Genomic DNA, 24,838 nt, shown 5'->3' with positions numbered 1-24,838 from the left:
CTTATATAAAACCGCCATGGAGGCAATAAATTCTAATGCACATTTGCTAAATTTCGAAAAATTTCTAGAGTAGCTTTAAAATGATCTTTTTATCTATATTCAGTTACATTTCATACACCACATTTTAGTTTTTTGATTAGAAGAGACGTGGAATCGGAGTGGTCTGCAAAGTCGCCAGACTTGAAGCCCCTAGACTTTGTTTTTCATTTACGATTCAAGACCATATCATTTGTAAAATTCGAAAGAGTTTTAAAAAGCGTGCTAAGAAGAAACTCAATCAACGTTAAATAATTATCGTAACGTGATGTACCAATTCAATAACTTGAAAACAGGCTTTAAAAGAATATAAATTGGGCTAATCAGTAATGAAGATCCATATTTCCCTTTAAAACTCTATTAAAAAAGTTAAACCTAGCATTTATAATTTTTTGGTATTGAAGTTTGTATGAAGGTATTTCATCTTGTTATATTTCTAAGTTGTAAAAATGTAAAAAATAAGACAGGCGAATGGGAGATTTTCTAGGATTTAACTATAGAAAAAACATAAATTCGTTTGATGCAGTTAAATTGGCCAGCAGTTTATTTTGTTATGTGGGTTTGTAGGGTCTGAGCACGTTAACTCATTCACCAAACATTTACGTCATGTGGGCCGCATTACCAACAAATGCGTTGTTTGATAAAACCATTGTTATGGTCATTTAGAAGTGCAGTTAGCTTGAGAAGATTATATCCTTGTTTGTTCCACTAAGCCTCACTAAACGCGTTTTGAGATAAGAGCGAAGATGCGGAAACGTTTATTCAAGCTTAAATTAGGTGTTAGTTAAAACTTTAATAATTATTATATGACCGTTGTGTTATATAAGAAACTTTATTAAAGTTTAAATAGCTTTTATACGACTTAATATTACTATAGGAGCTTTAACGATAAACTAATCTCTCAACGTTGAAGCTCATCGTTACGGGGTCTTGGGAAAAAAACTGCTGTTTCCTAATTTTCCTCGTTGGTTGAAGACACTCTCTATTGTTAAATCCGACCTCTAATGGGGAGGTCTAGAATTCTCCTCTCAACATATGTAATTATGCAATTTAACCTTTACGACAATGATGTTCCGCCATTAAATTTTCTTCAAACCTGAGACTTCCTCGCCTAAACGAGCAGGGCGGCCAGAGATTCGTTAACTCCGGTTGTACTTCCTTCAAACCGATAGAATCTAATTCGCTTTTTTTTCCCAACACCTCGAGATCTCTTATCACTCGTTACGAGAAAACGAGAAAATTCGATTCCCTTCCTCTCTTCCGAGTATCATTCCCGAGATCTTTATGCAGTTTGCGGTTTATTACTGGGAAGAAGATGCGATATGTGAAACGCCAATTAAAAAACCTCCTGCTACAGCGTTGTTTCGAAAATACTGTAGCAAAAACATTTTAGTAATGTTGAGCATTATGTAAAGCACTGTTTTCAATAAAAGGCCGTGTTCGGCGAGGTTCTGCTGGTATTTAAAGAGCATCGTCAATCTTAAAGATAGTGAAGCCAAGTTTTTTCACCTTTCGACACTACTTCTCTTTCGCATTTACATTCTTTGGGTGCACGCTTTGCTGCTTCTCGTTTGGATCATTTCCGGAATTCAGCAGGTAATTAGGGCTGATATTGAAGGAAGACTGGTCCTTTTGGGAATGCGTTAATTACGTAATAGATTTCGTCAATCACTAAGGTCGACGTCTGTTTTATGACTTTCTGCATAAGAAACATTTTTGTTTTTTATACGATTTTTGGGCCATGCGGGGCCGATTACTTAATCACTATTGGAATTTCGGTACACGTAAAAGATGGGAGGTCGGTCAAATTTGATAGCAGACTTGAGCAGTTTCATGCTGACCTCTTAACTTTTAAAAAGTTGAAGCAACTTCTGAAACAGTCGGAAAAAATTGAAATTTCCTTTGTTTCCATTTTTTCCTCAACTGAATTTGAAGAATTACAAACAAATTTCACTTCACCTTTTTTAATCTTAAAAGTTCAGCACTTTGTGTTTAGACTTTGGAGCTTTGAATCATGCAAGCGACAACGAAATTTTCATTTTATTTTTCTGAGTCTACCTTATTAGTTTATTTTTTACACCTTATATATTTTTTAGTACCTCATTAGCTTTTTTTTTTAATATGCCGGGTGTCCCAAAAATACGGAAAGCCGTATTTGAGATTTTTTAAACGGGATGCCTCGCATATTTTTATTCGGTTTGATTAAGCTTTTCTTGACTAAAAAGTTGTGGGGTTTTACAACACCCATCAATTAACGATTTTCCGGCAAATTTTTAGAAAATAAGAAACAAAAATGTTGTTGTACATACTCATCGCCTATTCACGTCGCTCAATCATTTACAATAACTGTACGACAATGTATCACTTTTCGCACTTGTTAGGTCACAGCTATTGGGAATAACTTACATGCGGCCTCAACCACACGATTGGACTGAGGTTGGGCTTCTTATGATGATAAAGTGACTTGGAATGGGCGGCAAACTCCTGGTCCTCGTAAAGAACTCCTCGTTCTCGACAAGAACGTTTGATGGCCGCATAACTTGATGGTGCTTTCCTTCGTTCCGTCGTACAGTACCTGAAAATCCACCGTTCATTAAGCGAAAATTTGATAAAGTAACTCGATAATGAAACTAATGCCAATGGCCAGTGTTTTGGATCACAAATCGGCGCGAAAATCAGCAGCAGTTTGTAAACCAAACCTTTATTTATTTAAATGAACAATATCAGCAGAGACTGTCGAACTGACCAATAGAAATTACCAAAATGGCGATTCTTGAGCATTTTCCTTTTGCATATAGGGTCGGTTACGGTCGACAAATGGCAAATTCGGACATGCGCATTAATATGGCAATGCATCTGATCAGGCTTTTTCAATTCTCCTTCGACTGTTCTGCGAAAAGTTCGCACCAGCATAGATGGCCGAAATTGATATTTATGTGTCAAGTATATCCCAAACCAGATGCAAAACGAAAACGTTCAGTGTCGCTATTTTATACGGAGTTTGTCAAAAAAATCAAAACTGTCAAATGTCTGTCCAACCAATAAATAAAAAATAAATAAATAAAATTATATATGGGTAGGTGGGGGGTTCTTTCAAACGATTGGTGTTTTCCTGGAAAATTACTTTTTTTAGATTCATTGATTGGGATAATTTGGCAACAGCGCTGTTTTAACCTTAAAAAACTGAAACGGTCAAATACCTGCCACACAAGGATTTGAAATATTATGATATTAGTGGCTGTTTGTTGAAATAAGCGAAAATGCACCATAATTTTAAAAAAAACAACAAAAATGATCGCGAATTACTTCCAATTGGGGGGAGTTCGAATTGTTACAAAAAAGGAAGAAATTCTCGATTTCCGCCATTTTCGGTTTTGGCCGTGTTCTAGTTTAGCTCGTAATATTTTTTTCGCATATACCTATAACTTTTAGGTAAAAACGGGACCTAACGGTAATTTCTTTGCGGTGCGTGCGTAGGACAGGCGTTCAATACAGAAAGTATAACTACGTGCAGGGTCCATGACAGGACAATTAATATGGCGTCACATTAGGCGCAAAACATGATGTAAAACAGCGCAGGGGGCGTGAACTGGCAAAAACAAACATCAACACCGGAGTCGAGAATACTCGAGAGCCGCTGATTAATGAGTTGCATGATTCGGGTTGCTTTGAATACACTTTACAGGACCTTTTTCTGCTGAGTCGATGCTAATTATTCCGAGGAATTTCCCTACCGACACCGGGAACTTAATGCTTTTCTTTGATCATGATACAAAGCAAAACCACTCAAAAAAATCACTCAATCACAATTGCTAATTACCTAAATTTGTGGTAAACTAGCAATTGCTGGCGCAACTCAAAAATCCGTCAGAACTCAAAAAATATCAAAAACAATTTTTAATTTTAGAGAAGAAAATTATATTGAAAAATTCTCGAAGTTGTAAAATATACCTCTTTCGTGGTGACGTCACTTAGATGCGAAAGTGTCTGTCTCGCAGCGGGGCCACTCGCTTGATGCGGCAATACGGCTGACTGCTTGACGTGTTTTATTGTGACGTGTGTCAACATGTTAGCCAGAAGCAGATGGAATTCGGCAACCATTATACCGCACTCAGTGCGCACCTTTTGGATGCTCGAATTCGCCATAAGAAAAAAAATTGCGACGTCTATGACGTCACTTAAATGCACAACTTCTCAAATTTCATCACGATTTTTACGAGTTTTAATATTCGGAAAAAACGCCTGTTTTCTCGTGGCACCAGTCGAGGGCGAAATCATCTAACTTAACACAATTTTTGACACTCTGAAAACGTAAAAAAAACTGTTAGTTACGCGTTTTTCTTAACTTCAATATCGGTTTTTGAAGATTTCGAAATTCAGAAAAATACCGGTTTTATGGTGACATCGCTCAGATGCGAATTTTTCCCAATTAACAGAATGTTTGTTCGGTTCTTGCCCATTCAATTACAGTTCCATTTCGCAATTAAAGTAAGTAATTCAACTACTAACAGTGCTGGCAAAAAGTTGCACTTCAACAGTCGCGAAAAAAAACGATTATTCAATAATCGTCGATGGGAGATGTTCGTGAAAACCGTGGGAGGAAGTAGGTACCTATGGGCAAATGCTCGTGTGATTATTAGCTAATAAATCATAACCTGCATGGTTCCACACCATTTAATTTCATATTCGCGGAAAGCCAGCTTTGTTTAAAATAATAATACGTAATCGTCTCTGATAAATCATTCGTTGCCTAGTGTTTGTTCAATATTACCTCCTAGAAGTCGATTTATCTTTGTTCCTGACGTCGCCATCAACGCAAAACCGACTAAATGGTAAATCGAGAATAATAATTAAATGCGCAAATCCGATATCTTGAATAACCGTTATATTGGCGGTGCTTTACCTTATTAAAAAATGCGAGTCAAAATCCCCTGAGAAAGCGGCAAAAGCGCCTTAATGTGTAATGCGGGTCGTGATTTTAAAATTAGGCTGAATTGGAATGTGTGAAAAGTGCAATGGTTTCCGCAATTCCGTGTTTGGGCTGTTTAATTATCTCCTGCCCGTTAAAGTCTCCTTTGGGATGCTTTATTCGGATTAAGACCATGACCTTAGCAGGTTTTAATTCAATTTTCTTTATTGTCGATTTAAAAACGTTTTTTGCGGGAACAACGTGATAGCCTAAAAAGAGGACAGACCTAAATTGCTTAATCGGGAGGATAAAAAAAAACCCTTAAGCAGACTGAGCGAACGTTTTTGAGCAAAACAAATTGAGGCATGCGGTCTTCTGTGGCTCTGTGCCCTATTTGGATGGTAAAAACGTCATAACTGCTCTTTCTAAAATACATCACACATCGTTAACAAACGTGTTTATCTCTGCCAATTTTGTGAAGCACTGAAATTGGCGAACTTCCTAATCATATTTTTGAATTTTCTTATCCAACATCATAAAAAAGTTAAAGAAAAAAGTGATTTCCCTAACGAGTGCAGAAAGTGATTCTTTACCGCACGCGACATCCGTTGCACGAACGACACGAACCGGAGTTCCGGTAAGGAATTAAATACGAGAAAGACACTTTCCGCAAGAATTATGATCAATAGTTTTTTCTACGAGCATATTGTGACCTTAGATGCTCTGTTTGATGAACAAACGCCACAGTCACTTTCAAGTGATGAGAAAAGTCAATGTCCGTACTCAAAACTGTCAGTGCCTGCACTCAAAACTATCAGCGCCTGCACTCAAAACTATCAATATCTGCACTCAAAACTGTCAGTGCCTGCACTCAAAACTATCAGCGCCTGCACTCAAAACTATCCGCGCCTGCACTCAAAACTATCAGCGTCTACACTCAAAACTATCAATGTCTGCATTCAAAACTGTCAGTGCCTGCACTCAAAACTATCAGCGCCTGCACTCAAAACTATCAGCGCCTGCACTCAAAACTATCAATGTCTGCACTCAAAACTGTCAGTGCCTGCACTCAAAACTATCAGCGCCTGCACTCAAAACTATCAATGTTTGCATTCAAAACTGTCAGTGCCTGCACTCAAAACTATCAGCGCCTGCACTCAAAACTATCAATGTCTGCACTCAAAACTATCAATGTCCGCACTCAAAACTGTCAGTGTCAGCATTCAAAACTATCAGCGCCTGCACTCAAAACTATCAATGTCTGCACTCAAGACTGTCAGTGTCAGCATTCAAAATTGTGAATGTCGACACTCAAAGGCGTGCAAAAAGCACTTTCCGCATGTCTGAGGAACAATATTTTCCCTTTGACATTTTTCATGGATTAGACTCGATTTAAGAACAACAGGGCATATGCAATATCCGACATAATTGATGAATTTCATGGAGTTTTGTAAATTTGCGAGACGAATCACTTTGAGATTCAGCTTTTCGGTCTTCTAGATTCTCACTATGCCCTCATGTGAGGGCACAAACTTGTCTGTAATTGATACATTTCATGCCAACACTTCACCTTATGGCATGGCTAGTATCGTGCGTAACTATTATTCCTAAGCTGGTCATAAGCAAATGATTCAGGTGCATACTGACAAACGTTACCTGGCAGCACATTTGCGCCTAATATTCCAATCTATTGTTGAGTTAATCGATGTTTTTTAAGATTAACTTTTACCACCACTTTCCTTAGCCTATCTCTCGGACATGGTTACTAGAACCATAACTTAAGTTAGGAAATGCGACGTTACCAGATATGGCGACCACTTCGCCGAGGAACTCCCCCAATGCGGTAAGTTATGCAATTTACTATCGTTTCGATATAGAGTCAAAATGTGCTTAATAACATCACAAACCAAACGCAAGGAAAGCTCTTGGGCTCTTTGATACTCAGCTTTACCCGCATAGGCCCGCAGCTTCTTCACACACATTGTGGAAATAAATGCATAATAGCCTGACCTTGATGAGGCATAATGCAAATTCGAAACGGGAACAGTTCTATGTGTTTCCATTCTATTAACGGCACTATCAATTGAAAAATTATTAGCGACGTGCAAAGCTGACACAGGGGGCATTCTCACAATGCACGCTATTTTTATATCTCATTTAATCGACATGGAGAACGAGGTTTTCTGAATAGATTTTTGAAGAATTGCTCAGGCATAATCGAAAATCTGAATATCTTGCCATATTATATGTAAGTACATACCGTCACGCGTGCGGCCGTAGCCGCTATGGGAATCTATTACTGACCTAAGTGAATATCACAATTTGATCAAACTACCAGAAAAATCATCCCGAGTTGATAGAAAGAGAACCTATTGTATATTAGATATGAAGAGATCACTATTTTGCATTTTTGCTACTCCATGATCTTTATCTCGTAGTTTCAAAGCTTCAGGTAAAGGCATCATATTGACATTGGCAAAGAGTGTGATTGCGGGGTTCGTAAAAGGTACAAATACGTATCTGAACAATTCGTTTTAAAGCTAAACATCTGGCTGTTATTTCAGCTTTTTTGGGTCATTCGGGTTATTTTGTAAATTTTTTTGATTCCGAAATTTACATGTTTCGAGATTGAAGCCTGTCGCTGAAGTGGTGGGGTCCTAACCTGGGGTTATGCTAGAGGGGTCGTAATGGAACTGACACAGAACTGGGGCAAAACATGACGATTTGTTAATTTTTTTTTACGGTTAATAGTTGAGAAGATATTAATCTCGGAAGTTGGCATATAAATTAGTAGAAAACAGCATATTTCAGTAATGCGTCATCACAATGCAACTAAATTTGGAACATTCTTATTTATTCTTATAAATATTTTTAATTGGTAGAAATGTGAAATCGACAGATGCTCAATAAAGCTTGGATTAGTGGTAAGGTAAAATCCTAATGAGTAGGGATTTTTTTATACAGGGTGTTTCATAAATATACCGACAAACTTTCAGGGGTTGTAGAGCTCATAAAAACAAATATTTAGAACAAATAAAGTTAGATCCGAAATCGCTTCGTTTCCAAGATACAGGGTGTTTAATTCCTTTTTTTTTAAATTTTTTTTTAATATTTAAAAACGGTTTGAGATGCGAACATAAAATTCGGGACATGCTATGGCGGGATAAATGTGCATTTTCTGGAGTATGCAGACCATTTCCACCTACACCAGTGGCGTCCGTGCGACCATTCAATGGGACGTTTTTAATTAAAAAAATGACACGCCACTGACTTTTTTTAATATGAATATTTTTTTCTTGATATTCGATCAATTCTTAACAAAAAAGACCGCTTAGTATTTTATTGCCCAAGTAGCCGTTTTCGAGAAAAAAATAATTTCTCATTCATGTGCCTAGCAAAAACTGGTGTAGGTTTCCAAGTATGATTTTTTTTAAGGAGAAATTAATGTAATTTTCTATAGTACACCGGTAGTACACCGTTTGTCTTCATGTCCACTACCTCTATTAATAGAAAATTCCAAAGATGCAATTTTTAACTGGTAAGCTAGTTGTGGTTTTCCAAAATCATGCAATTGATAGATATGCTAAATGTAGCATTACATCAATAAGACTCGGCTAAGAAGTGGCTGGAAAATTTTCATTCAATGAGGAAATTGATTGTTTGAATTGAAAATTAATTGTTGTTACTATTAATGTTTTGCGAGGGTAGTTGTGGGGGGAGTGTCGAGTAATACCAAAGAAGATTTCCTGTTCGTTTAATTTCATACAGGGAGACATTTTCTAATATTGAAAGAGGGATCGAGACTGGCTCATTTTGCATAAGCGATTTTAGAGGACGTGTGGATCAGCAAGTAAAACTTCGAAATTAAAAACAAATTTTACGAGATATTGAAAGCGATCCTCACTCTAGTACCTGATGCAATGCCACATTTAGAATATTTATCACTTGCAGAACTTTGGCAATTTACAAGTAGCTTACCAGCCAAAAACTGCATAGTAATACCTTTAAATTCGGTTCTATTCCATAAAACTGCAATTTTATCAAAAATTATAGGATTTCCAACAAATTTTTTAAGCAAATAAAAGCTTTGAAATTAAATTTGCTACTAAATGGTATTGTCCCTTTGTTAGTCACTTTACCAATAAAAAAATCCCAACTTTTTTAGACCTCACCTTATCCCTGATTCAACCCTTATTGAGCATCTATGGATTCCACATTTCTACCAATTAAAGAGGTTAATAAGAGTGAACTATATTCAATATTTGGTTGTGGTGTGATGACGTATTAGTGAAAGTATGCCGTTTTTTAGAAAATTACGAGCCAACTTCGGAGATCAATATCTCCTCGACTGTTAACCGTGGAAAAAAAAATTCAAGAAATTATCACATTTTGAGGTCTCCTGCAGGCACTGCTTTGTGCCGGTTGAGTCACGACTCACCCTGCACACTTAACAGGTACCAGCCTCCCTTCGTCTGGTCCACCATGTCTGTCCCTCACAAATTGCTGTCAATTGTAACCGTGTCAAAGCAAAATCTACAGTTTTGGGGCCATACTAAAAAAAAGCAGCAAAAATTCCCTGACATGTTCATATACTACGTCGCCGCTCTCGTCTTCGCCACCGCTATGACAGTGGTCGCCTTTCTTCTGATGACTTCAAGTAACTTTGAGGAATTCAAGGACTATTGGGGAAAAAGGGCACCCCGCATCACTGAACTGCCTATCCTCGCCCCGACTGGACAGATTTTGAATTCTGTTGAAGATTTGGATATGCAACTGGAACTTTGGGAAAACCAACTGGAGGAGAAACAGGTAGCAAATGTAGATATGTGAACGTCTGCTTTAGACATACAGAACGTCTGATTGGTTTCGTAATTGCCTTAAATGAGTCTTGCAAGAAGTAATTTCGAACAAGAAGTTGAGATGAGATTAAGCCAGCTGTGTGCAGCCCATAGCGCCTAACATAGAAATTTTGGTTCATGATGATGAATGAGCTGCGCTGCGCAAGTTAGTCCCTTTTAATCAACTTTGTACCTCTTATCGCTTTCCCAACGTTCAGGCTCTAATAAACACATCCTGTGAAATACAGAAATTGATCGGTAATATCAGGAGAATAATGCGAATTTTCAGTGTGCTACTTATATCTTCGTAGCCTTTTATAATAAGATAATTGACCGTTCCGGTTCGCTTTACTTACCCTGCCTATAACGTACACACATAAAGAAAATAATGGGCAGGTACGCTTTCACACCAACACATCCATAATCATCCATATTATTAGCCGGCTAATAATAACAGTAGGTACAGATGAAGATAACAATAGCTATCTGGAGGGAATTTATTTTAATATAAGACTCATTATGTTCGCTTCTCAAATTTCATGAGACTGTTTTGTGAAAGTGAAACTAGCACAAATTAGAGTAGACTAATTAATGGTTCACGATAAATCCATGATGATACAGAACCTAGAAACAATGAAAAATAATCTCGAGAGAATGTTCTTATAGAATTATGATGGTTTTGCATTGTACTTTTGTAGATTATCAAGTAGGTACCTGCATAAATTAAATCTCATCGAAGATGGGACGTAGCTGATAATTTCTTGACTGATTGATGATTTTTTAATTTTTCTCTCAGAAAGAGTTGGATTCGACTAAGAAGAAACGAGACACGGCAGAAGATAGATTGGAAAAACTGTGCGACATCACCAATCAGGCCAAGAAGTATTGCGTCAAGTTAAATGCGGAAATTACGAAATCCGAAACAAAGGTACGAAAGTTTGTCGAAATCGGCTTAAAAATCTATTATCACCATTGAAAAGTCCTTAAAAAGTATCCCTCTCTCGTTATGTTAGAACAGTTTTTAGAATAGAAAACTCCCTACGTTCAAAAATTACTAAGATCAAACCGCAGCAATTTGATATTGGCCAAATCTCTAACACCTTAAAAAATAAAATTAATAAACATCAAAAATGTATCAAAAATGAAGACTTTCATAGGTCAACTAAATGCCAACATGCCTTTGATAAGGGTCACAGAGTTAAGCGGAACGATACTTGCACCTTTACTAAAGAACGAATCATTATCAAAGAACAGACAATGCACATATTTTACTTAACAAAAATTAATGTGTGGCCTCTTATTCAATACATAACACTTGGTTACTATGGTTGAGCAAGAGGTCGACCTCGGCCATATAAAAAGAAACTAAATTCTAACAATTACCACTTAGAGTAATCACCAACATAGAAAATGAAATAAAAAAAGATAGATTAAATTAGGTATAATGACCAAACATTAAGCCACCTGAAGGATGACTTGACTCAGGTCATTGCTCAGTGATTGAGAGAAGGAAATACATAGATTTTGATATTCGCCTTCAATATATATTTAGTTAACTAGTGATTCTTGTTTCTTTCTACTCATTTTTCCTAGATTCTGAAGACAGATTTATTACCAAAACCCTAACAAGGGTTTTCGTCCGAGCCCTTAGTGAAGGGCGAACACCACTCTCAGTTAAAATTAACTGAAAGTGGTATTATAACTGAGAGCAGCGTGCAATTCCAACGATCAAATAGCTCAAAAAGAAAAAAGAAAAAGTTACCTACACAGATTTGCCTTAATTTAACCGACCGTGTATCTCTTATAGTTGTTGAGATTCCCATAGTGGCCCCTGAATTTACAACATCCTGTACACATCTGGACAACCGACTTAGTTTGACATGCCTTATTGCAGAATAATGAACTGCGGAGCCAACTTGATGATTTGAAGAAAATACAAATTAGATTAAGGGAGGAAGTAAATGAGAACGTAAAATATTACACAGGAATGCTGAGCAACATTGAAGGCACCGTGGGTACCGATGGCTATGAAATTATCAAGAGTTCTGCAATAAGTAGGCAAAATGAAATTATTCAATTATCTTTTAAAAAACCTAATTTCGAAATTTATCAGTTCCAGACAGCGGCTTAATCTAGACCCAGCTTGAGCCAGAGCGAGTCCTAAGAAAATAGGGAAAGCGATTTTTAGGGATGTGTTAAAATGTATTAATATAAATCCTTAATAGCTCGGATAAACGGAGTTACCTAGACAAAGTGGACTGCTTGTCCTCAAATTTGTTGGCATGCCCATTGAGGTGTCCATTCATGTAAGCCCTGGCCGTTCCGTTGGAGCCTGCAAAAGCAAGAAGAAAAGGGCAATCAGCGGCACAAAATAAGCAATAACAATACGAAAAGCAAGGCAAAATCGCCCGATTTACATGCAGTTAAAGGTGACTTAGTGCAAGTGACACTCATTAATAATGGCGCTTACAATGTGCGCCGTTACACATTTACACGTTCCAGGCAAGCAGGGGCCGTAATTGTATTCAAATAGCTACATTTCGATCTAGGAGGCGTGTGAGAATAAGTGAGAATAACATTTAACCATTGGAGAGTTGGGCATAACCGCATAAACCATTTCGCACACAGGTTGGGTATATGCAGCATTAATTTATCCGTTTCCATATTGTAGTTATTTGCGCTGTTATAAATTGCGCGGTTATGTCGGAAGGCGTAAGGTCAGCTTGTGTTTGCTGGTGGAATGTGGTGGTGATGTAAGAGGCTCAACGAAATCGATGTCTTAAGTTTGCCCTGGTTGAAATGGCGAAGATTCGCCGAAGGATTTTTGGAGAAGAGGAAACGCTTTTTCGCCCCACAGCTCGACCACGAAGCGAGATGTCAATGGCGAAAGCGCACCTCTTGTGCTTTGGCCATTGACGCGGTTTGATGATTTATCGAGTTGAAAATGAATCATCATTAGAAATGATCGATCGAGTGCAATTCTGATAGCTAAATTTGCCCGGTTGAAGGGCATCTGTCTGTCGTGTGTATGGCTCTCAAATTTGACTTCATGGAAAATGCTTTAAAAGCGCTAAAACACAAGGCGACCCAACAAAAACTTCGCGCTTCTATTTTCAGTATTTAAAATGGACACGTGTAAAAACGCCCGGACGCATTGATTCGAGAAAGGCAATTTTCTAATGTCTTTTCAACCCCCGAACAGGGACGATAGTTACCCCTAAACTTTTTAATGGGAATGGATGTCGAGCAATACCTCATTTTAAAGGTTGCTGCACCCTGATTACAACCTCCAAGTTTGAAGTCACTTTCTTTATCCTCGTTGATATGGCAGCTTGTCAAAGTTTGTGGGGACAAAGCTTTTAATTAACAATTCATTTATCGTAATAAAAGCTGCGGACTTCAAAATGAGGGTAGGAAGACCTTTAAAAGCGAGATATCACTGAATCACTTTGACGGGGGTGTGTTTTACCCCTAATCGTAAAATTCATGAACGCTACTAAATTACACCCGGAATGTTATGTAACGTAAAACAACGCTTTGAGTAAAATTTATTTTATTGCACGGGAGTAAATGGCGGTCATTTTCAGCGTTTAATAAAATGGTCAAAAAAGCAGTGTGAACACTTTTTTCTTTTGCCCACCTTTTTAAGAAAAATAAATACAAGTATAGAAACGTGCCCTTTTAAATTCGTGGGGTAAAACTCGCCTCCCCCAAAACGATTCAGTGATATTTCACTTTTGAAGGTCTTCCTACCCTCATTTTGAAAAATTAATTATTAAACTAAAAGCTTTTTCTCTGCAGACTTTGACAAGCTGTCATATCAACGGGGACTTGAAACTTGATGGTTATAATCAGGTTACAACTACCTTTAAAATGGGTTACCCCTCGACATCCCTTCCTATTCCGAATTTTGAGGGCAACTGTCGCCCTTGTTCAGGGCTTAAAGTTGAAGTGTTAAATATACAACAAAAATTGTCTCCCTCAAATAAAAAAAAACGGCGAGTCCAAGCGTTTTTACATATTTCTATTTTAAATACTAGAAATCAAGGTGCAAAGTTTTCGTTGGGCCACCCTGTATAGGTAACAAATGGTGGGTGATTTTGGTTGGAGATTGAGATTTTTATTGCCCTCAATCTGCTCTCCATCTTACTGTATTGTTGTGAAGACGCTATCATGTCAATCACATATATCACGTAAAGCAGGAATGACTCAATAATTGAAGACCTGGAACCCATAAATTGCAGTTTGCAGCACCTTTATTTATTTTAATTAATAGATAGAGGTCTTTTTACGGGAAAATTACTCCTCGGGCAAATGTCTGTACGCAAATTTGAAAACCGGCTCTTTTAGAAATGTTCTCAGTAAAAATTCGAAATATGTATTTCACAGCGAAATATCCGTCAATCCTCCCGGCACAAGATGTTTCCCAAACATTACAACTTCTTTTAGAGTACTCATATTACAGCATCCGAAGGAAAACTAACGTATCGCAGCTTACGTCCATAAATACAGCCCTGAAGTTTTCTACAGGGAAAACTGCATGAAAAAGCTCGAGGTCGCTCCAAAACTTTCCTATATTCGGAGGGTCCCTCACATAATCCAATTTCAAAGATACATTGCGATAATGCCGTATTTCTCATGAGCAATCTGTGGGGAAAATGGCGCTTTCCAGAAGGGCAGGTGTGGAAAATTAGATACGCAAAGGTAAATGGAAATTTTAACGACGGAAGGTTCTGGTTAGTACAGGAATTCCATCAACAGATCTAATGCAGTTATTTCAGTAAAACAGCTTCACGATATCAAATCGAGCGGCAAAAAAATTTAACAAGAATCTAGATCAAGTATGCAGTAAATTGCGGACGTTAACAGCACCTGCAAATTGTTATTATTTCGTGCTATGTGTACCAGAAAACTGACAACAGCAGTTACGTACACTTTTATTATGTACATATGTATGTAGTTACTAAACGCTACAAGTGACACACGCAGGGGCAATATTTTTAATGCACTAGGACTTTTATCTAATTAGCAGCTTTGCGTTACAAGCGTTTTTCAATACTTAAATCATAAAAGATAACTTTAACAAGAGTTTAATAAATTATAATGGTTATTTATGGAATTAGGACGTAATGTAAGATTTTATTAGACGAGTCATTTTATGGCCGAGGAAGCTTGAGAGGGAGTCTATAAATGGATAAAATGAATTTACGTCATTACATACGCATTACATGCAACGTTGTATGCCCCTCTTCTGGTCAGTTTGCTAATATTTAGAATTTTGCATTTTGAATCTCTGAAATATCTTAATCGCCTGTTAAAAGAAAATTGGTCCGGCAATATTCAGTCTGCCAGCTTCGCGGTAATCACTTTATGTTAGCTGCTTTACTCTACTATAATATTTACTACTTTATTGTACTAGGAGCATAATGAGTTTTATGGTACAATGAGTCAGTTATGGCCACAAAACAGTATCATATAAAGCAGTTTCTAGTCAAATCCGACATTAAAAAAATTATTTAAATTATCGAATTAGCATTTCATGCCATTGACCTTTTATTAGTGCTCCCCTGCGTTCAGACCTCGAAATTTCCAAATTGAATGCAAGAAACGTTTACTTGCACCATGTAGTCTACGAATATTCATTTAGCCATATTTAGACAGGATTTTCTTATTTTTGGATCTTAACTCGCCCACATGGCGCCTCGTAACTTGCACACAAAGAAATTTCCGCAAATGTCTTGAAATTTTATTGAAAAAATAAAAGAAACGTCCAAAAATGATTTTTTCGTTACACCAAACTGTTAGTTACATTTAGCATACCGCAAAATAGACACGGCAAATGGTTCCTAACCCACGCTGGCCGTTAAGACTAAAAGTGCCGGCAGAATAGTTTATTATGTCTATTTCTAAATGGCATGCAATATCTCTCCTAATTTTGAGAGTTTTCAAAGTTGTCGTGCTAGACAACCCTCTCCTGAACGGTTCAACTCAACGACTGGGAAAATAATTTAAAATGTAAATTTTCCCGCAATGTTTTATTATGGAAATTAGAGGCTCATTTGCCTCAAATCTATAGGAAATAAGCTCCGTACACTTTGTTTTATCGTCTTGGGCCTGTTTACCAATTCCACCGAAAGAAACTGGAGTATCATTCTTAGCGATCTTGAAGCCTCTAGATATAAGTAAAAAACTCTACAATTTTTGAGGTTTCTTTGCAAGGGTTTGCGCCCATCCAAATACCTATCTCCCACATTATCTACTCACGACTAACATTATACAGAATGCAGCCAGGGATGGTATCTACGAAGCTGAAATCTAAATGGCATTTAAATCTTAGGAGAGCGTGCTAAGTGGTGTTCGCACAAAAGAGGAAGCAATAAAACGGCTGTAAGACCATCGAATGCATGTGTTAATTTCCCTTAATTAAACCCTAAGGAATTCACGAAGGAGATCCGATGAGATTGCATAGAAAAGAGAGTGAAAGGGGGCGATCAACTTGGAGAATATCCTTGTTGAACAACCTGGAGGGAGGAAGGAAACGCAATGGGAAAAACCAGTTTATTAATTTAGCAACACAAGTAGGGATGCTAGGAGCTATGGAATCGTAAATATGAGCTGCCACTACATTGAGAGCAAAATTGGTTATTAAATTTAATGTACTGCCGGCTAAAAGTTTGAGACTACCCCGATTAAAATGGGAAATCAAAGATAACTAAAAATTTTAAAGCTATATGAAGCATAAAATTAAATTAACATGTATTATAAGATCTAACAAATCTAAGAAATAAACATAAACATACAATTTCAAAAAGTAAAAAACAAATTCACAAATTTCATTCAAACTGACTTTTCATCAAAAAATCCTCCTTTACATTTGATCACTTTTTTGACAAGTCTAGGCATCCGAGCAATTAATTTATGGATAGTCTCTTGTGAAATATCATTCCAGCTTTGCTGTAATGTCCTCCACATGTCTTCACGTAATGAAGGACATCATTCCCGAACCTTTCTATTGAGCTCCTCCCACAAAAACTCGATAGGATTAAGGTCGGGACTCTGAGGTGGCCAAATCATATTTTTCAACACTCCTTCGGTCTCCTTTTGTTCCAAATAGCCTCTGCATAATTTCGAGCTGTGTTTGAGATCATTATCTTGTTGACAAATAAACTCATTACCAATTAGTTTTAACCCTGAAGGAATGGCATTTTGTTCTAAGATTACTTTATAATGCTCTTTTTTCATTATTCCTTCAATTTTGACTAATTCACCGATTCCATGACCCGAAAAACAACCCCAGACCATAATAGAACCACCACCATGCTTTACGGTCGGTAACACACAATCTGGCATCATCTTTTCTTTGGCACCGCGTCGAACATACACTCTCCTTTTTGATCCAAATAATTCGAACTTCGATTCATCAGTCCAACGAACTTTTTTAAAATCATCTTCCGACCAGTTTTATGGGTTAGGGCCCACTGCAGCCGTTTCTTTTTGTTTTGAAGCCTCAATAAAGGTTTTCGGATAGCAATGCGACCAAACAAATTATCTTCCCTCAATCGCCTTTTCACTGTAGTTAGTGATATTGGTTTGGATCGAGATTTGTTTACCTCAACGAGAATTTCTGGTGCTGTTAGACGCCTATTCCGCTTACTAGTGACAACTATGAATTTATCCTCACCAGATGTGGTAGCTTTTGGTCTTCCTAAACGTGGACGATCTCGATTACTGCCAGTTTCTCTGTACCGGACAATTGCGGAATGGACACAAGTATTCGATAATTTAAGTTGAGATGCAATAGCACGTTCAGATTTACCTTCATTATATAGAGTGACAATGGCAGATCGCGTATCAGTGTTAATTTCATACACTTTTCCCATTTTCAAAGAATCTTCTCTTTAAAAGCCACAAATTTAAACCAACTAAGATTGTTAGTCAAATGAACTCCTTAACACACAAATACAAAAGTTAATTAACACTAAATATCTGATTTCAGATTATTTAAACAAACATACTGTTCAGCTAATGTAACAAACAGCAAAATAATATTTATTGAGGACGTAATAACTATGAACAAACGACTGTACCTTTATGGCGCTCAATCGGCACTAGTTTAAACATATAGGAAAACGTCGTAATTGTCTTATCTTAAAAAATCTGCAAACGACTGATTGTTTATATGTTTCGAAGAAAATAAAGAAATCGTAGATGGTGCAGAAATGTGCTTATATTTCGAAAATTTAATATATTTGTAAATAACGTTTCTAGAAGTGGTCTCAAACTTTTGACCGGCAGTGTATATCTTCATGTAGTTCCTACGTAAAACATGAGTTTTCTGGTAATTACCATCATAAGATAATTTATGTGACTGTGCGCATTTATGGTAATCATCATGGCACACATCAATGCACGCTTACAATTCTATAGATCCAGCATGAGAGTATTCGGGTAATTGCACCATAAAAAAGCGGAAGTTCTTGAAATACCTGCCCATGAAATCAAGATGAACTATCATTTAACTGGCACAACGGATACTTTAGTATCCTATATAATTTCACAGGCAGTGATTAACAATTAAAATCTCTAATTGAATTAACATTAGGTACCTACGGTTTACCATTATTTTCACTAAAACATGTTATTTCTGTTTTGTTATCAACATGGAGCGCGAGTAAATAATATCACGTGATCGTGCATGTTGGCCGCGAACCAAACAAAAAATGTTTGACGAGTAAGCCAGAAAAATATCAAAAGTAGGCAGCTCCCTCCTTCAACTGAATAAAATTAGGGGCCAAAATGATGCTGCATCTCGAAGACTTTACAAGACATCGACAAACGGTTTGCGATATTTTATAGAGCTTATCGAGACGATTAATTTGAGCCACGTTTTAGAGTAATCGCACCAAATCTGTTCGAGTTATCGCGATTCAAGGTTTGAAAAAAGGCAAAAAATGGGCATTTTCCCTCTTAAATATTTTTGGAAAAAATTCGTAAATTTTCAATGTGCTGTTTTTTAACTCCTTATCTCGACCACCTAGGCTCCACAAAAGCCTCAATTATTGAGCCCCAGGAGCGTCGGAACTGCAATTTAGAAGGGGTTTCGTTTTGAAACAGGCTGAAAATCACGAAAATAAGTATTAAAATGACCTCGATTCTTGGAAACCGAAGGAAATTTGAGACGATTGTGTGCGAAATATGCTGTTGACGAATGTTTTGAATTAATACAGTATACAAACGAGGTGTCCCATATAGGGCTGAAGACCCATTTGTTATGAGCGACTCTCTATTTAGTGTAAAAAATTGAATATACCCGTTTTGTACATTAATACTCATCAAATTTAAAAGTGGCGTTTGTGAAATCAACCAAAAGGACTATAATATCAACTTAAAATTTTCGTAAATGACCCCCCCCCTGCTACTTTGTTATTGCATGGCCTTTTTTCTACTTCACGGAGATTTAAAATTTAAAGAATTTCGCAGCCTAATCTCCAACTGTTTTCCTCCCAAACGAATTATGTATGTTCCGTAAGGATAATGTGTAAGACGCACAAAAAAAATCTTAATTTCACACTTTTCTAACTATAAAAATTAAGGTGTTTTGCATGTCGGCCACAATGGCTTAAAGGATTGCATATAACATTTTTTACAGTTTTATCCCTTCCTTTGCCTTGGTGACGTCGCTGTGACCTCATATGTCTTGCACCTCTCTGTCGACAAGTGACCTCACAGGGAACCAATGCATGGCGGAATTCCGTTAAAAAAATGGTACCAATTTTTGTGGAATGCCGGCAATTGTTGCTACGTTCGCTTTCCTGTGCGATTTGTTTACACAGTTACAATGACCGTTACGAAGCACACATAATTTTTTTTCAATGAAAACGATAATAGAATGAAGCTTGTGTTTTTGAAATCAACAAGACGAGGCACATCTAATAAAACAATAATATACAGGGCGTTCGGTTGCAAAAATCAAAATTTTATAACGTTGGTTCACGTCGAATCACCTTTTTGGCACCATTTTGGAAGCAAATGCGGGACGACTTAAAAGGAGCGGGTGTTCGACTTTTAAGAATAGGACAATTAGTAATTAAAGAGTTTTTGCATTAATGACACTGGGTGAGAGTTTACATGGAGTAAACATGGTTTATTGTTAAAAAAATTATATAGTAAATCTGATCGGTAAGTGTGAAGGTGAACTCTTGCCGCGCTCATTAGAGCAAATGCTTATTAACTTCTTTACCTTCATAGACTATAGTGTGGGAATCCTGAATCCTTTGGCAAATGCAAAAATCACAATCACTGAAAAACATGCTTGAAAGCCAATACGGTCGACACACTGGCACATTTAACAATTCTACGGCTCCATAGGTACTTAGATAATGGTCATAGAAAAATACTTTACTGCCGATAATTTTGTAATCAAACAGCACCAAGGAAAAAAATGTTCAAAGATAATGTTGACATTGCAGCGACATTGCTGGCCAGTTTCTACACCGATAAATGGTTCATTGTGTCACACTCGCTTGAATCGTAAGTTTTTTTTGTAGTTTTGCATCAATAATTGAATAGTGAAGGCTGCCCGGTCTGATGACACCTATTTAGCGAAACAATTAGAACTGTAATCTGCTTACTGAATGGAATTAAATGGAGGACTGCAACCTCCGAGCGTGGAGGAGAGAAATTGAGATCGACCTAAAATGTGGTCGTTTTTCTTCCTCCTTCCTTGCTTTTACCGATTTGTCTGTTTCTCGCAATTATTCAAGTTTTTTTCAGTTTTTTCTACACTCTTAAAAACGGGTAATTATTGCACAACGCGTTTTGTAAACTGAATACCTATTGACTTTAGCGGTTGACGGATTTTCTATGACTAAAGTGCCCACCAACATAATCTTAAAAGGCGTAATTGCAACCAGGCACCAATTGGCGATGGTTAACAAATACGTAATAAGTAGTTATGATGAGGCACCTTGAATAATTATTATTGTGTTTAATTCAATCTAATGAGGTAATTCGAAGGCTGCATTTTATCGCAGATTACATAGAAGCCTTATTCTCCGCTTACTTTGCTCATAAATACGCCTTCGTCCTCAAAAAGGAATTCTAAAGTGGATCATTTTACTCCAATAAACTTTCCATCACACTGATGAACTGTGAATACTCTGGTGGAAGGAGCTGAGTTAGTAAATCCCTTAAGGGATATCTACTTTGGTTCGAAATAATGATGGGACAATTGACCTATTTTAACAATGGAAAACATTGAAGCCGGAAACTTTCGATAATGGAAAAATCTTCAGAATTTTGTAATCAAATATAATATAGAACGTTGATCACTCTATTGCCTAATTTATTTTATCTGCTTGCAGGAAAACTCGACACTTAAATTTCAATAATTTGAGACATTTTCTAACATGCCAAATTTCTTTTTTGATTAAGTGTTTCTAAATTATGGTGCCAAATTGATACGGGAAAGAGATTGAGTGATTTTATGTGGGAAATTTTATGTAAATGTGTGTGTAATAATGCTTAATAAAAAGATAATTGGTGTTTTATGATAGTTTGGAAAAATACACTTCTATTATTTTCTCCCAACTGACTTTTGCGATTTTATTGAAAGTAGATACAGAAGATATGTCATTCGAATGCAAAAACAATTCATGTGTACATTATTCTTAGTTGCTATGGTAACCAAATAGCAGGGGTGGGCTAGAAATTTTTCAGTAGGTTTTTTTTGTGCGAGAAAAAATGCATATTTAGTCAGTTTTTTTTAAGTTTGTTTAAAATACACAAAAAAGTGTCCTCAGTTGAAATTGATAATGTGCACTATTTTCGAGAAAAATGACTAAGCATGAAATAATGCACACTGCTCATTTGCCATTGCGTTAAGTTTTCGGATATCTAGTTTACCATGCCTTTTTATTATTTTCTATTCTCAATGTCAGTCTTTTAATTTTCTATCATATTTCTTGTTTTTAAACATTTTGTAAACATTTTTAGATTTTGTTCAATAAAGTAATGCAAAGGAGAAAGTGTACAGCAGGTCAATCTAGAATGAAAACTATTTAAGGCAAAGAATTGAGATTGTGTTTGTCGAGATAAGACAAAATAAAAGAAGCACGGAGGAATTGCAATTTAACTTCCTCAAAAGGGTCAGAGTTTGTGTTCGTGTTGGTGGAAGACAATTCGGACAATTTGTACAGTGGCATTTGTTAAGTGTGTTTTGTTGTTACTAGTTTTAAATTTTTTATTTTTTTTAAATCTAAAAGACTGACATTGACAATAGAAAACAATAAAAAACATGGCAAGCTAGATACTCGAAACATAAACGCAATGGTAGATGAATACTATGCAGTATCTCATACTTGGTCATTTTTCTCGAGAACAATATACTTACCTTATCGATTTTAAATCAAAGCGCCTTTTTTGTGTATTTTTAAACAAACTTTAAGAAAAACTGACCAAATATGCATTTTTCCTCGAAAAAAAAACCTACTGAAAACATCTCTAGACCACCCCTGTTATTTGGTTACCATAGCAACGAAGAATAATGTATTTATCAATTGTTTTTGTACCTGACGGAGATATTTTTTGTACCAACATTCAATAAAATCGCAAAATCCTTTTAGAAAAAAATGATGGAAGTATGTTTTTCCAAACTATCATAAAACGGCCCGTATTTTTTTTATTCAACATTTTTAGACACGTATTTATATAGAAGTTCCTGTACAAAATAACGTAAATTACCTCGCCACATCAATTTGGCACCATAATTTAAAAACACCCTGTAGATCTGCTGTGTGCATTACTGAGTCCTGTCGCTTATACAACAAAAAAGACCCGACAGATGGCGCTTTTAGGATATTTTCCTGCAAGCCCAACATACTTAACGTTGATATTGCCGGATTTTTCCTGCATTTAATTGGCGCGAGATAAATCGAATTGACGTTATCTAATAGGAACTGCTATTCGGGGTGCTCGAGTTAATTAAGCGCAGAGCTGAAATATGGGGTAAAATACTAATAGACGTCACTCCTCTAAAATTGAAAAATAGAGTGAATCACGACTTTATCTCCATTCAACTGGCTCTCTAGTTCTCAAGGTTTCTGAGATCTTCGCGTTGATAGAAGTATTTAGGACACCGTGTACATTAAAAAAACTTTAATACTCTGTCGGCGAAGACAGTTGTTTGTGTGGCTTATATTGAAATTAAGACGTTGGATTTGTTATATTGAAAATATCTCAATAAACAGTAACGCTGTTCAAAACCGAACTCTCATAACGGACAGTCTCATGGTATTCAAGTTTATACAAAGTGGGTTAATAAGACGGACCGCTTTCAGCAAGTCAGATGCGATTATTTCAAGTTTATTTATGTAACACGCTTAACCTGGCGCTTAACCTTGTTCCTTGAAAAGTCGAAGCGAGAAGACCGTGACCACGACAGTGACGAACGCATTATAAGACCATGGGAAGAAGTCGCACTGCCGCTGCCTTATTATGTTATCGCTTTTGTTTTCGTAACATTAGAAAGCGCACTGTATTCCGTTCCTTCACCTGTGCCTGTCATGATTTTCCAATTTATTAAAAATCTTCGCCGCCATGAAAAGCAAAAGCGACCGAAGTTTGACACATAAGTGGGGTTAGGAATTCAGCGGTTATGTCAAGTTCTATTAGGAATGTGCTAAATTTCTAACCTCACTCGTCCATTCAAGCACTCAGAAATTTAGTACATCGCTAATAGGGCACGGGCACAACACGATTTCTAGGTTAAAATATTACTTTATAACTCCGTAGGAATGTCGATCCAAAGTCGATAAATAACTGTACTGATCTTGCGGTTAAAGACTTAAGGATATTTTTATTGAAATAACTATCTAGAAACAGTAGAAAAATTCAGCAATCAGCCACATGATCTTCTGAGGAAATTAAATTAATAACCTTACGTTTTAAATCGATTTACAAAATCAACATTTTGGATTAACATTGACAATCTTGCTGTCTCTTAATGGAAAATGATGTCATAGGTCCATGCCCTATAAATCCTGCTGTTTCCGAATTTCTAACCTCGCTCTGATGTCAACTTCGCCACTGTCAACGCCACCTGTCAGTGCTACCTGTCAACGCCACCTGTCAGTGCCACCTGTCAGTGCCACCTGTCATTGCCAGTTAGAAAAAAAAAATTCCATCGTGATCCAAGATTTTTACTAAGCCGGAGTAACATATACACGTAGTAAGTAAACTGAACACTAATCAGCCAACCCATAACATCCCCATTTTGAATATAAAACGGAGCATTTGAATTAATCTCGCCGGAGCTGGGGCCATTTCGGACATGAGACGTCATAATAAATAGTGAAATACATGTCGCAGAATCTATTTTCATTGAGTTGCCGCGGGCTTTGAACGAGTTGCCGCGCTATCGCACATGTTGTAGAACCATTATAATTTCAATGGTTTACCATTTTCCGACAGCGAGTTTTATATTATGAAGAATATCAGATCTGGCTTACATGATGCGGTAAAATTGTTGAAAATGGTTGTAATGCGTGAAAATCTACAAAAGGATCGAAATCTCGGGAATTTCCATAAAGACTAAACTAAATCGATAGTCTTCCTGACGAAGACTGATTCCTTTGGGGGACCCGTTCTACTTGCAATTGAGACATCAGAAAATAAGCATTTTTTCCAGCGGTACTTTTCTAAAATGTCAATACACGTAGCGAAAATTCCAATGTAATCTGACTCATTAACTCTTCTCTCGTTAAAATCATAAATTTCAAATTTTAAGTGTAAATAGGAGTTTATTTAGATGAGTTTAGTGGCTTGTATCAAAACGGTTTAAAATGGAAAAAGAGCGCGTCGCGCGATATAAAACTGAAGGAGCTTCATTCTTTCCATTTTAACTTAGAATTCGAAACATTTTTTCTAAAAAGCAGTAGGGTACCATTTTTTCCTCAAGAACATTGAATGACCTTCTGATACGCGTCCACTTGCTGCATCTGAATTTTCTTTTTTTTCTATTAAAAAATTTGTATGCCCTACATCTATCAACATCTAG

General features: G+C 36.8%; 2 protein-coding genes across 4 annotated transcripts in view; one reads left to right on the top strand and one right to left on the bottom strand.

The window, feature by feature from the left end:
• The window catches only part of LOC136419211 (calpain-9-like), a 66,159-nt gene that overhangs the window by 7,236 nt on the left and 34,085 nt on the right, over positions 1 to 24,838 (bottom strand). For 2 of the 3 annotated variants that reach the window (XM_066405416.1, XM_066405430.1), the window contains 2 exons: positions 12,028 to 12,115; positions 2,443 to 2,611 (listed from right to left, as the gene is read on the bottom strand). In XM_066405416.1, coding sequence (XP_066261513.1) covers positions 2,443 to 2,611; positions 12,028 to 12,115 — 257 coding nt within the window. Of the gene's footprint in view, positions 1 to 2,442; positions 2,612 to 12,027; positions 12,116 to 20,023; positions 20,365 to 24,838 lie in introns of those variants that run through there. The other variant, XM_066405424.1, reaches the window with a different exon arrangement.
• On the top strand, positions 9,527 to 11,927 carry LOC136412255 (uncharacterized). The gene is made up of 3 exons (XM_066395273.1): positions 9,527 to 9,754; positions 10,580 to 10,711; positions 11,678 to 11,927. The coding sequence occupies exons 1-3, from the start codon at positions 9,527 to 9,529 to the stop codon at positions 11,912 to 11,914; spliced, it is 597 nt and encodes a 198-aa protein (XP_066251370.1). The 3' UTR covers positions 11,915 to 11,927.

Source organism: Euwallacea similis, chromosome 1, assembly GCF_039881205.1.
Source record: "Euwallacea similis isolate ESF13 chromosome 1, ESF131.1, whole genome shotgun sequence".
In the NCBI taxonomy this organism is placed as follows: domain Eukaryota; kingdom Metazoa; phylum Arthropoda; class Insecta; order Coleoptera; family Curculionidae; genus Euwallacea; species Euwallacea similis.
The sequence above is the reverse complement of the archived record's forward strand: the minus strand, read 5'-3'. Positions and strand labels throughout refer to the sequence as shown.